General features: G+C 37.0%; 2 protein-coding genes across 4 annotated transcripts; one reads left to right on the plus strand and one right to left on the minus strand.

Annotated features, from left to right (window-relative positions):
* Positions 1-103: 103 nt before the first annotated feature.
* LOC135678882 (uncharacterized) lies at positions 104-5,497 on the plus strand. Of its 2 annotated transcripts, XM_065192114.1 has the most exons (5): positions 104-531; positions 623-755; positions 2,937-2,981; positions 3,069-3,155; positions 5,456-5,497. In XM_065192114.1, exons 1-4 carry the CDS (start codon positions 300-302, stop codon positions 3,124-3,126), a joined length of 468 nt encoding a protein of 155 aa, XP_065048186.1. In that variant the 5' UTR covers positions 104-299; the 3' UTR covers positions 3,127-3,155; positions 5,456-5,497. The 2 variants fall into 2 exon arrangements, with proteins under 2 accessions (XP_065048186.1, XP_065048185.1); XM_065192113.1 differs by lacking the exon at positions 5,456-5,497 and having other exon boundaries at positions 105-531; positions 3,069-3,365.
* On the minus strand, positions 3,762-12,274 carry LOC103991760 (uncharacterized). Of its 2 annotated transcripts, none has more exons than XM_009411305.3 (12): positions 12,164-12,274; positions 11,534-11,619; positions 11,344-11,452; positions 10,668-10,757; positions 9,700-9,813; positions 8,506-8,679; positions 7,069-7,556; positions 6,216-6,315; positions 6,033-6,092; positions 4,949-5,041; positions 4,729-4,848; positions 3,762-4,368 (listed from the first exon to the last, which is right to left on the minus strand). In XM_009411305.3, exons 2-12 carry the CDS (start codon positions 11,569-11,571, stop codon positions 4,054-4,056), a joined length of 1,701 nt encoding a protein of 566 aa, XP_009409580.1. In that variant the 5' UTR covers positions 11,572-11,619; positions 12,164-12,274; the 3' UTR covers positions 3,762-4,053. The 2 variants fall into 2 exon arrangements, with proteins under 2 accessions (XP_009409580.1, XP_009409579.1); XM_009411304.3 differs by having other exon boundaries at positions 8,497-8,679.
* Positions 12,275-12,493: the final 219 nt, after the last annotated feature.

The raw sequence follows: 12,493 nt of genomic DNA on the forward strand, positions 1-12,493 counted from the left end.
CGAGTTAAGCCCGATAGACGTCTCACTCACCAAATTATTTATTTTATTTCCATTAAATTTTGCTCACCATTGATATGGATTTATGGGGCGGCCAGCATCAGCGCGCGGAGGTGACGCCCCCTCCGCCACACGTAAGAATAGAGAGAGCGAGAGAGAGAGAGGAGAGAGAGAGGAAGAGGAACCAAGAGATCGTAAGAACCTGGTCAGCTTCGACTCCACTAGCTGCAGAGCACGCAATGGAGCAGAGAAAGAGATGAAAGGCGATCAGGAGAGGTAGAAGGAACCGACTCGAAGAAGCGATGGCAAGCATACTGCCGAAGGTCGTCCCGTACAAACCCCCGTTCGCCTGTCCTCTTCGCCTTCTCCGGCTTAGTAGCAGCACGAGGACAAGGACAAGAGCAGAAGCGACGGGGAGAACGGGCTTCGTGATGAGCTCCGCGCCGGCTTTGCTTGCAGCTCTCGTCGTCCTCTCGTCCTCCGCCGTCCCTTCGTCGCCGGACACGCTGTATGACGTGCCGCAGACCCTTTCCGGTGGGTCTTTCGCTTCTTGACTGCAACGTGTTTGAGGAATTTACAGCAATTTTGGCTCCGAGGTGAAAACATGAACTGGCTTTGGGTTCAGGGGATGACAAGAAGCAGGCCAGAATCCAACGGCCGAAGTCGAGGAAAGCGGAGAAATGTGTCGGCAAGTGTGTCACCACGTGCATTCTGGGCGGCGCCGGCTCACCGGGCGAAGGACCCTTCAATATTAGAAGGTAGGGTTTCTTGTTTTCCTTGTATACCTCAGATTTCTACCTGCCAAAGATCAATGTGCATTTGTTTTTGCTTGAGGAATCTCTACATGCATGCTGTCTAAATTAGGAGAGCAGGATGTTGACTCAATAACAGTTTCAATTGATTCAATGAGTGTTTCAAGCACTTTGCAAACTGGAAGGTTAAGTGGACATAAACTTGTTTTGTAGATTATACTTTAGTCCTTCACTATGATTGTTGAGTCAATAAATTAGTGTTTTAGTTATTCTTTTGTTGTGCTCTAAATGTAAAAAAGGCCCATAAATGCTTGCAATAAATATGATCGGCATATACATCTGACAGATTTGTGCTATATACTGACATGGTAACATGGTGATTTAACGAGAAAAATGTATTTGGAATTGACGGCATGAGCATAGATATTTTGGTGAATCCATGGCTCACTTGCAAGTTTGCAACTGCTTGAAAGGCATACTGCCAGTATTGGAGTATTGGAGATGGATGAATACATATATGATATGTGTTGCCATACGGATGGTGTAAAGAGGCATCTTGAATGTGTTCATGGAGAATGTATGGATTAGAATCTCAATGTGTGTTTAATGAAGATCATATGGAGGATTGAAGGCAGTAAGATGAGCATTATCGGTGGAAGAATTCTGGTTGGAGAAGATGTAGTGTGAAAGAAATAAGATAAAACTTAACTCCGCATCTAAGCTTTCAGAAGTTTAATTTAGGAACCATTAAATTTAATTTCCATCCCTGAGGTTTTTTCCTTTCAACTAACGATAAGCCCATGCACTACTAGTATTTTTCTTGTACATATGCAAGACTCCTGTCTGCATATGCTTGTGGCCTTTTCTTATGAGCTTGTGCACTACTTAAGAATTTTTTTCCTCGACAATTATTACAATGAATAAGAGTTAAGGAAAACAAAAATGGCACTGAAAGTTACAGATTGAGCCAAGTTTTTTCCTCTTTTCTCAAAAATGATTGTTAAAGAGGTTGGATTAATTTTCTCCAAGAAATATGGTTTCTCTTCAGTGGTTATAAAAAAGAAACATCCAATGCAACATGACTTGGATGTCCAAAAGAAGTTTTCATGAAACTGGAGACGATGGTGAACAGAATGCTCATTAGAAGTGGAAAAGGATTAGTGCTGAAGAAAATGTGTTGATCATGTCTTGGCACTAAAAAGAAAGCGAATAAACACACAGAATCATTTTTTGTGAATGCAAGATCCTTTTCCGCAAAGGTTTAGCAATTGACAGCCAATATAGGTGTGGATGACAAAAGGAAACCTGGAACAACACAAGTGAATGATGCCAGATGTGCCGACTAAACAGAAAAGAAAGGAAAAAGGATCAATAAGAGAATGAGGAGGCAAAGGTTTACCCTTTTTGTAGCATGCAAAATCACTTGGTAATGTGATATCTTTTAAGAAATTATTTTCTTGAGGTGCCACTTGTGAAAATCATGTTATCATTACATGCAAGATTGCATTTCTTTTTCAATGTCTGCAAAGAAGTCCATTTTTTCTAGTTTATTTTGAGAAAAGATAGACATTACAAAGGATACTGACCGAAGCATAATATATTAATGATCTTCATGGCCTGGGCCCCATCTGTTACATATAGAAGGTATCCATTGATTTATCATCTGTTGCATGATAGGATCTGGATGGAGTAAACAAGATTTTAAATAGCTTCAAGATTAGTAGCACTGTGTGGGAGCACATTAGTGGAAAAGAAATTATAGAATGAGATGCAAAATGTTTAGCATAAAAGGAAGAGGAGATAACATAGATTACCAGACATGTGCTGATGAAGGTAAAGGCTTTAGTTCACAGTATGAAAATAACATCTCTTGCTGGAGAGCATAGAATTATCCAAAATGGTACCAGAAATAATTTTGAAGAACTTAGAGTTAGTTGACCAACTGACTTGCATTAATGAAAATTAATTTCAAATTTGGGTCTGCAACTACACTTACATGATGACTGTCTAAATGAAAATAGATTAGTACTGTTCCAAAGATCAAATTTTACCTCTGCATTGATCTTTAAGTTTCATGTCATCTCACTTGTGAGTGTAGCACAGTAAATTTAATGGAGTTATCATGCTCGACATTTCAAGAACTTTGCCTGACAAAGCTTAAAATAACGTTTTATATTCCATAACCAGGCCTCTTGTGGTGTTCAAGGATGGATTCCGCAGTCGTCAGTACTGGTAAGTTCTTTGCGCCTTTGTCCATTTTGTGTTTCAGATAGATACTCATTTCTGAGGGATATAAACGCGCAACTCTCTGTCAACCAGTTTGGTAGAGTGCTCAGACATCTGCAACCTAATCAAGGATGGAGAAGATGGCCCTTGATACAGTTGTTTGTGTTGCAAGAAATACCGGTACTAAACCCACACAAACCAAAGTGCATCAATTTGAATTTCGTATTTTCACATCATTGTGTTAACTGAATGGCAAATTTCTTGCTTATTCTAAAGAAATGCTTTCTTGGTGAGTGATTTAGTAGCTGGCAAGTTTCTGAAACATTGCATATTCTGTACTTCTGTGCATATTTGAAGAATAAATAGTTTAGACCAATTATTCATTGTTGACTGTGGTTGTTTGGGTATATATAATTTTTACCTGCACAAGTTTCTTTCCACATTGACCAAAATTTGTGTCATTAACATCATTGTTCAAGATTTTTATGTCCTATCAAACATCATCCTGTTATCTTATGGAAAAACGGAGGATTTACATAATTCCAGCATCCATAGGATCAAACATCACTTGAACTATTTGCTTGTGCTGATTATAATTTTCTTGCTAGAATTATAAACCAGGGAATTCAGCAATCAGCAAACTACAAAGTTTAATCCTTGCAAATTTCCTGAACCTGTTCAGAAATATAGTTGAACATTGAGGCCTTAAAAGGCAGGTTTTGCTGCAGTTAAGATTCTAAAGAACATATGATCAATGCTTCTTGACAGACCATGTAGCCCGCCCTCTTCATTGCAATAAAGACAATGCCAATTATTTAGAGAATTTAACACACTGTTTTCAACTTTATACGGATTGATATAATCCACTCGCATCTACAATATAGTCTACAAGCAGAAGACAACCATTTTACTCGACAAATACATTAGAATTGCCGAAGTAATTCACAATAATTTAAACTGATCCTCGTAACTAGCCCAGGAAGCAGCAGAAAGCATATCATTATTTGCTAATCTTCTGTACCAAATCCATCTTCTAATAGATGTAAGAAGCTCAAAAGATACTATTGGCACCACAGAGTCATGTTAATTTCTCAGGCAAGAAAAGGTAGCGAAACCGGGAATCAAAGGCCATAACTCGGAAGTTGCAGGAGCCAAGAAACCTCTGCCGTCTCTGCGACATGCACTGCTGAACAAAGGCTGCTTGTTGCTGCGGGAGAAACTGAGAGATCCAAATTGCTAGGTTGGCATCGTCGACGATGCCTCTGGCAAAACAGTAAAGCATCTTCGGAACCAGAAGCTTCCCTTTGCTGCTGACTCCAACAGAGGCCCGTACGTAGTCACGCTGAGCCTCTTGTAACTCCTCCTTCACGTTTGCAGGGCTGTAGATCTTTACCTGCAAACCATGCAATCTCAAGTTGAGATATATATACACTGCACACTACCATGATGGAGCAAAACTATCAACCTCCCTTGCATCGAGTATCAACCATCAATCTCAAGTTGATGGAGCGAAACTATCAACCTCCCGTCAAATGTCCATCAATTCGTCTACCCAATGATTATTGTGTAACATTTGTGACTGCTTTCATGTCATCCCCACAAACACAGCTAAGGTGAACTAAATGTTACCACGATGACTTAAAAGTGTTGGTGTGCACATTAGAATAAAAGCACACTACACAGAGTAGCTTGAGATGGCAATTAAGCATGAAACACAATTAAAAACTAATGCATATTGTAGCAATAACATTACCGCAGGGGAAGAATATGATCCACAACTTAGAGCAAATGTCACGAGTGGCTCGAATGTCTCAATTGAGAACTTTTTCTGCTCCTCTGATAGCTTCAACTTGTGAAGGGCAAGAAACAAAGCCTGAGAATACAAAGCAAGAATATTAACACATAATGTAATAGATTCAAACAATAACAAGAGGGCTAGAATATTTGGTCAATTTTGTAGGAAATCCACATACAGTTTGAGGCCTATGGACTGGTGGCTTCATTTTTAGTATTCCGTACTCGATGCAAGCAGCGCTAAATGAGTGCCCTCCAACAGTATATGCAGCCTAATAAGAGAATGATATTAGACATCCAAGGGGTGTACAGCATGATAAAGAATAAAACGCGTGTTACTTATTCAGCTGATAACTTTGTACCAAAAGAAATAGCACTGCAATACCACAGCTGAATTGCCCTACAATTATATGTAATGCCAGTGACTGCCAAACAATAGAGTACTAATTTCAGGTAATGGTTTTTTATCTTTCATGTTAAAGAGCTTCAATTTTCTTTAACATGTTACCATCGGTAAATGGTCATACAGATTTGTTGATCCCTCACCTGTTGCATTCAGACAATTGGAGATTGACTGGTGGTTTCTAAATTGATTACTATGCAATGTTGCTGTCAAGTTTTGTGTTTGGTGATTCAGGAGTTAGAGCAAATGCATTACTATAAATTAACTTTTCATATTCTTTCAGTGCCCAGAGAAAACAAGAATAGGAATCTCGGAGCTATTTATTGAAAATCAAATTAATCTGAGTGCTGGAGCAAGCAAAAGATTAGAATCCTTAATCAAAGATGAATCTCCATCATGCAGACATATATTGATTTAGTGGACTTACATCTAGTTGCTTGAATAAAGTGTTAAATGCACCTTGTATCCTTTCCATTCTACTTATCTTTTATGGAGGTCTAAGCTTCCAGCACATGTAAAATTTTCAGAAATAAGATGTACATCTGTTCTGCTACAGTGACATTTTCCAAATCCTACCGGCAATTCATGCATAAAGTCCAACATAATTTCAGATAATGCAACTCAAACAGTTAATGAAACACTGTGCCTCGGCCTGAAGATAAGAAGACTCAAGAATTGTTATAAAAAGGATATTAATGATGAATGACATGCATATCTAGCTTTGTTGAACATAAATGAAGCATCAGTTGGCAACAAATGAAGATTCAACAAGACTATTATTACTACTCGAATACCGAAATAACAATAAATTTTTTTTGATAGAAAAATAACATGGGAGAAATAATGTTTGATGAATAAACCTTTTGCATCAAAGAAAATAATTTCATGTCACTCCGTGGAACGCCATAGGCAAGATAAGCCTGCAGTGAATGAGATAAATATATTCAAATCCTTGTAGCTCACAGCAAATAAACTCACCCTTGTTACTCTTCAGATTTTCAACATAGAATAAAAATATTGTATCATATATTCAGATAGCTTACGTGCATGATTAATGCATTGTATAAATTGATCCAAAATGCCAGCTTCTCATCTCCCTTAAGGTGGACTGGATTTACTTCTGCTAGTTGCTCAATCAGTGATCTGTTGGCTAAAACGTGAATATTAGTATTGACAAAAAAATTGCACAAAATGATCCTTAGAAAAACAAAACAACTTCATTGCAGGGAGTAAACTTTATTACTCTATCAAAATGTGTTGTCACTTAAATATATAGAGAATATTACCAACATTGCATAAAATATTATTCCGGTGAAATTGAAAGTTTGTTTAATGTCACTAAAAGGATCTTTACTTTTTCATTTACTTCAATAAGAAAACATAATGTGAAGTACTTCATTTCAAAATCAAGTGTTTCTGAAAATTGCAAATAAATTTTCTAGTAATAAAGTATCATACATGTTCATAGATGAACAGTGACTGTGTGAGATTCTGTATAACAGGCCCAAGATGTTAAGCATATATAATATACGCATAACAAAGTAAACAGTGTCAGCTTATAGAATATTGTATAATCAACTTTTACCATACAAAAATAGAAGAGAAATGCAAAAGAACAAATAAATGCTTTCTAGTTGATTTTTATGAAATGAGTTCTACTAATACTCTGGTGAAGTCTAGAATCATCATCCTACGCATTATTGAAAACACTACCAGAAAAGAGCTAAACATAAATTTTCAAGAATCCAAAGCCTGACCCACAAACATACGGCCAATTATAATTTAAAGAAGAGTGTTCATGGTGCAGAAAAAAGGGATATATGCATAGAGGAAGAACTTCAAAACCCTGATCCTTCAAACATAAAAAGAACTAGAAAAAATTGAACAAATAAGTACCTGAATCGCCTTAGCGCACCAGCAGCATATTCAAGTTGCTTTTTCTCCACTGACATCCAGGAGACTTCAGTTGCTAAACTATAATTTCCAATATCAGCCCAACATAGTTTTCCATGAGCTCTGTAAGGATCAAAAGTAGTTCCCATGGCTAAAAGATCATTATTACATTGTAGACCCACTCGAGGACTGTGTGCCCATGATGAAATTGACGATTCAGATATCGAACAATGTGATGAATTTGAAAGAAGCCCCACAGGAGATAGAGGAAAGCGAATGATATCTGATGACAATCTGGATGATACAATAGAAACATCTGCTAGTGAGATGAAAATATTTTTCATACAGCGGACTATCTCCTCGGACAACTGATTAGGGTTGTTCCATAAGCCTTTGACTGGGATTTGTTTTCTAAAACTCTCAGTTGGTACATGCTGAAGATTTTCCTCAGGTAACTTCTCTTCTTGATCGAGCATGCTGCCTATCGTATCCTGGTGCAAAATAAGATTATATATGTAATGGATAAGTAGTTGTATATTTTTGGAAAATGTGTCCACGATCTTCTTGATAGGATTGTTAATTAGTGACCAACTGATCTCAAAAGCTTAAGCAATTAAAAAAGAACACAATCCCTGATATATGATGAGATTTTCAATAAGTGACCAGTTAAACTGTTAGGCAAGATCTCAATACATAATTCGCATTTCTTGTTTCCTCTTGTTTTGTTTACAGTATCTGTACATTACACTACCATTTTCTACTTCAAATTGAATTCATATGCAAAAAACAACCAAATTATAGTTACCCATGTAACCTGACATTATCTTCAACTTGTAACTCCAGGCGTTAGAGATATCATTTTAAAGATAAAAACAGAAAACAAATCACAAATCAAATTCCACATCCATTTGAGTTAGGTCATGAATGCAATCAGTGAAATGCCAATAATACCTAGATCAGAATGAAAGAAGAAAAAAATTCTACACGTTGATAAGATGATATGAAAAAAATAAACAGACAGAAAAGGTACAGTCAGAATTTTATAACTGATTAAGAACAGGCTTCGCGTTGTATATTGATATGGCAAGTACTTGAACGCAAACATCACAGCTAACCAAAGGATAGAGATTGCTAATTGATTATTTGATTTAATGAAATCATCAGGTAATGCAGATAATGGAAGTGCATTATAAGAGTGCAAATCTTCTATTTAATGCCAATGATAACAAGACTTTATATGTTGTCTTAAAAACATGGAAAAAAGCATTAATTGTCCTTTGTTAGATATATTTTAGGATCAGGTCGGTGAGGAATGGAAAATGAAGGAACATCTCCCTTTAGCAATATATGCAAAGAAAGTCAAGCTGATTAGATGTTCTACGTGCAATGAGTATCTAAAAGTAGATGTGCATAGTAAAATGAAAAGAGTACATTTTTCACATTTTGAGAAGGGCAGACTTTCACTGGTTGTGAAGGCAATTGTTTTAGTCGATACTCAGCAAGTCTTCTTTCATTTCTTTCTTGAATAAGCTGAAAATGCAAAGAAATCATCTCTTCTTCTAGTCTGGAAACAGTCATCTCCAATGAGGCTATATTAGACAACAATTCTTGTGCCTGCAAACAGCATCCAAACTTTTTCTCATGTCAAACAAACACATCCAGAGCACTTGACCAGTAAAGGAAACCAATGAATAATAACAACCCAGAAAGAGTGTCATATCATTCAATCTTTTGACAATGTTAAATAGTCCAACGTATGCACTGGAAAGTTGCCTCAAACTAGAAAATAAATTCATATGTTCGGAAGCATGATATGTCAAAAACTATTTTCATGTTTTGTGTAACTTCTACAGTTTCTGAGAAATTAGTCTTTAATCAAATGATAATCTTGAACACAGTACATGACTGTAAGTTGAGAGCCAAAATGAGAAGCTTCATTAAAGAAATTGACTATACCAACTCACTTTCTCACGATTCAAGTTGGGATGTTAACAATTATAAGTGACTTCATCAATAAATGGGGAAGCATATTGGTGTGTGTGTGTAATTAAGGACTCAATTGTGTGGGCTGTGGGCAACAGGAATGAAGTGAGCTTTTGGAACAATACAAAACTACATTATGAAACCTTGAACCTGTATAACTCAATTGCATGTGGCTGTGGGCAACAGGAACAAAGTGAGTTTTTGGAGGATTATAAAATTACATCACGAAACCTTGAACCTATATAGTTTTGTACAACTGTTTTCATATTGCACTGGACTTGGTCAGACAAACTGTCCGATTATGGAGACACCGAATAAAATAGGATGCAGAAATAGTAAAAAAAAGGTATGGAAGAATATGCACTTGGTAAGGTAAAAGGAGACAATCGCTTCTTAGAGGTCAAATTATTTTGATTGACAATTTCCATCATTAATGTCTTAAGCAATAGCATAAACATCAAAGACACATAACATCATGCAAGCTAAAATGAATAGAGAATCTGATCACATGAACCACTCATCCAAGACAAGCAGGAAAAAGTGTCAATTCTAGGAGATATTAAAAATAATGTTAGGTTTTACTTTGAAATCAATTTAAACTGATCCAACAGGCAAAAATGTGATGAAATAGTAAAGTTAAGAGGATGATACATCATTTGGAAGGCACGACAAGTCAGACAATGTTACAGCAGCATGTTCCAGGGCATTTTCAAGGACAACATGCAATTCCATTTCCTCATTCAACAATTGCTGGAGCCTTTGAACCTGAAACATTGCATCACGTATAACATAAGTGCAAAATTTGAGAACAACCTTTCTTATTTCTTAAGCCTCCAAATTTCTAAGACATGAGAAAGTAAAGATTTTCCTCAAATCAAGTACCTTTCTATTTTCAATTTCCCATGCAAAACCAGAAAATACATCCATAAACTAACATTTAATATGGAAGTTGGTTTGCATCACGGAAACCATAGACAAACAGTTTTTAACTCTTAATTATACAAATTAGACAACCATGGCCCTCAAAATTTCCATAAGAACCAAATTGCTTAAAAAATTCAAAGAGTATGGATTTTTTTTTTTGTACCTGTTGGAGTAAAAAAGGACAGAAATGACAGACTGAAGTATGACAGAAAGAATGTGATTACTGGACAATCAAACAATTGGACAAGATCAGGATGTAAAGAAGATGAGTGATGATTATATATATATATATATATATATATATATATATATATATATATATATATATATATATATATATATATATATATGTAAAGCAGCTAACGGCAACATAACAAATTCTGAAACATACTGCAAGGAATGGATAAACAAAGTAATTTGAAAAGGATCAGGTGCGTATGTGCATCTTTAGGATGACATAGGCACAATTTAATAATTAAGAAAGAAAAATACTCCAAGGAATGGATAAACAAAGTAATTTGAAAAGGATCAGGTGCGTATGTGCATCTTTAGGATGACATAGGCACAATTTAATAATTAAGAAAGAAAAATACTGCAAGGAATAGATAACAAAGTAATTTGAAAACGATTGGGTGCATATGTGCATCTTTAGGATGACGTAGGCACAGTTGAATAATTAAATAAGAAAAACTTACATCTTGTTCAAGCTGAAACCTACACGAATGTTTAGAAACATTTCTTTTGCACGAAGTTGTCCTTCCAAGTTCTCCAATTTGACAATTTTCCTAGAAAATATTAGGACAATATTAGAAACTGAAAGTCAATCAGCAAATGCAACATAATGAAACCGGGAGATGTACAATGTGCATATAAAATATCTTTTATAGAATGGCCACTGAGGAGCATATGAAGAAACATACATCATAAACCCTAACGTTGAAAAGAGGAAAAGGACAACCAAATATCTGCTCGTGGTTGTATCATAGCCTGCTGAGAACCAATCATCAGCAGGATGAGCAAGCATGGCTACTCAAGCACACTGAATGTACAACTTTGGTTGAAATTATTATCGGCATCTCATATGGTTTAGAATACCGAGGTGTGCTTCACCTATCGTTGGTATCACACTAACTAAACACTGCAAATTGCATGCTGTATATGAGTCAATGCTAGAGGTGCTGTGGATCCATTATCAACAGGAACCAAGAAAACTTGCATGACCAAATACCCTGTTCGTGTTTTTAATCACACTGGCCTGTTAGATGCACCACATGGACAGTTCAGCGACGAATTATGTAGAATACCAAAGTTTCACTCACTTTCTTTCCAAAAAATTACAAAATTAGGATATTTAGGGGCTTGGAAACTGACCTGAAATTCATATGAACCCTCAGCCTTGAGCTCATCAAGATAACCCAACTGAAGTTTTGCATCATGATTTCTTTTAGCGTTAAGGCAGTTCTCAGGGGACGAGGCTTTTCTGCACCAAGACATCAGGTTGGCTCAACGTAAGTATCGATACAAGTATACAGAGAATTCAAAGCAGCAGCACGAGACTTACAAGTTCGTTCTGCATCTAAGAATCGGCGGTTCGCACATTCTTCAATTAAGGGGCGATGAGGAATCACTGCTGTATTCGGCTTACACCTGTTTAACAAAGATTACAACAAGAAGGTTACATTAGTCAAAGAAAAAAGAGAGAGAATTAAACTTCTCGTGGTTTGGGCATCTCAACAAAAACCAAAAGGTCGCCTTAGTACGTCAAGGACCATAAACATTCTGGACAGTAAACCCTAGGAATGTCGTAATCTCGGCTATCCTGTTCGAGACCAGTAATTCAAGAAACCAGAGCGAAGCTTTCTTGGTTTTGAAATCAAAGCCATATGCTCTATCATTATGTTGATTCGACATGAAATGACATTCGCCCTTTCCGATCGTACAAGCACAGAGGAGAAAAAGAAGATCGGAAGTTTTGATTCAGTACTGATGAACAAGAAAGCAGCTTTCTCATGTACTCGGCTTTCGAGAGAAACGGGGAGGCGAGGGGTACAAAGGATGAACCCGATGAAGAGAACTGTTCGATCGATCGACACTGTGAGGCTTTAAGCATGGAAACAGAGGGAAAGGAGGAAGCAATCGATATGGGAGCTGCGGTTCGTCAAAGATGAGAGCGAGAGGGCGGAAAGCTTACCTGGAGAATAGCTGATTTGGGTCTCTCGAGTGGAGAGACCGGACGAGGAGGGAGGAGCAAATTAGCAGCTGCTGCTTATTTGCGTATTCTATTGTAGTAGTAGCTGCAGCGATTTCAAATTTCAAACCAGCAGTCGTTACTACTAATATCTTATTTGATTTCCTCGTCATCCTTCTTCGTCAGATGGACGAAGTTTCCACGCCTCGAGCATCCACTACCCCAATTTCTCCCCTCTCACAATGTTGACATGGGACCCGCTCGAGTGCCCCCCGTGACAGACAGAACAACTTTTGGGGTCCGTAGATTTGCTGAACCGTCATGATAAGACCT

Source organism: Musa acuminata, chromosome BXJ1-7 (genome assembly GCF_036884655.1).
Source record: "Musa acuminata AAA Group cultivar baxijiao chromosome BXJ1-7, Cavendish_Baxijiao_AAA, whole genome shotgun sequence".
In the NCBI taxonomy this organism is placed as follows: Eukaryota; Viridiplantae; Streptophyta; class Magnoliopsida; order Zingiberales; family Musaceae; genus Musa; species Musa acuminata.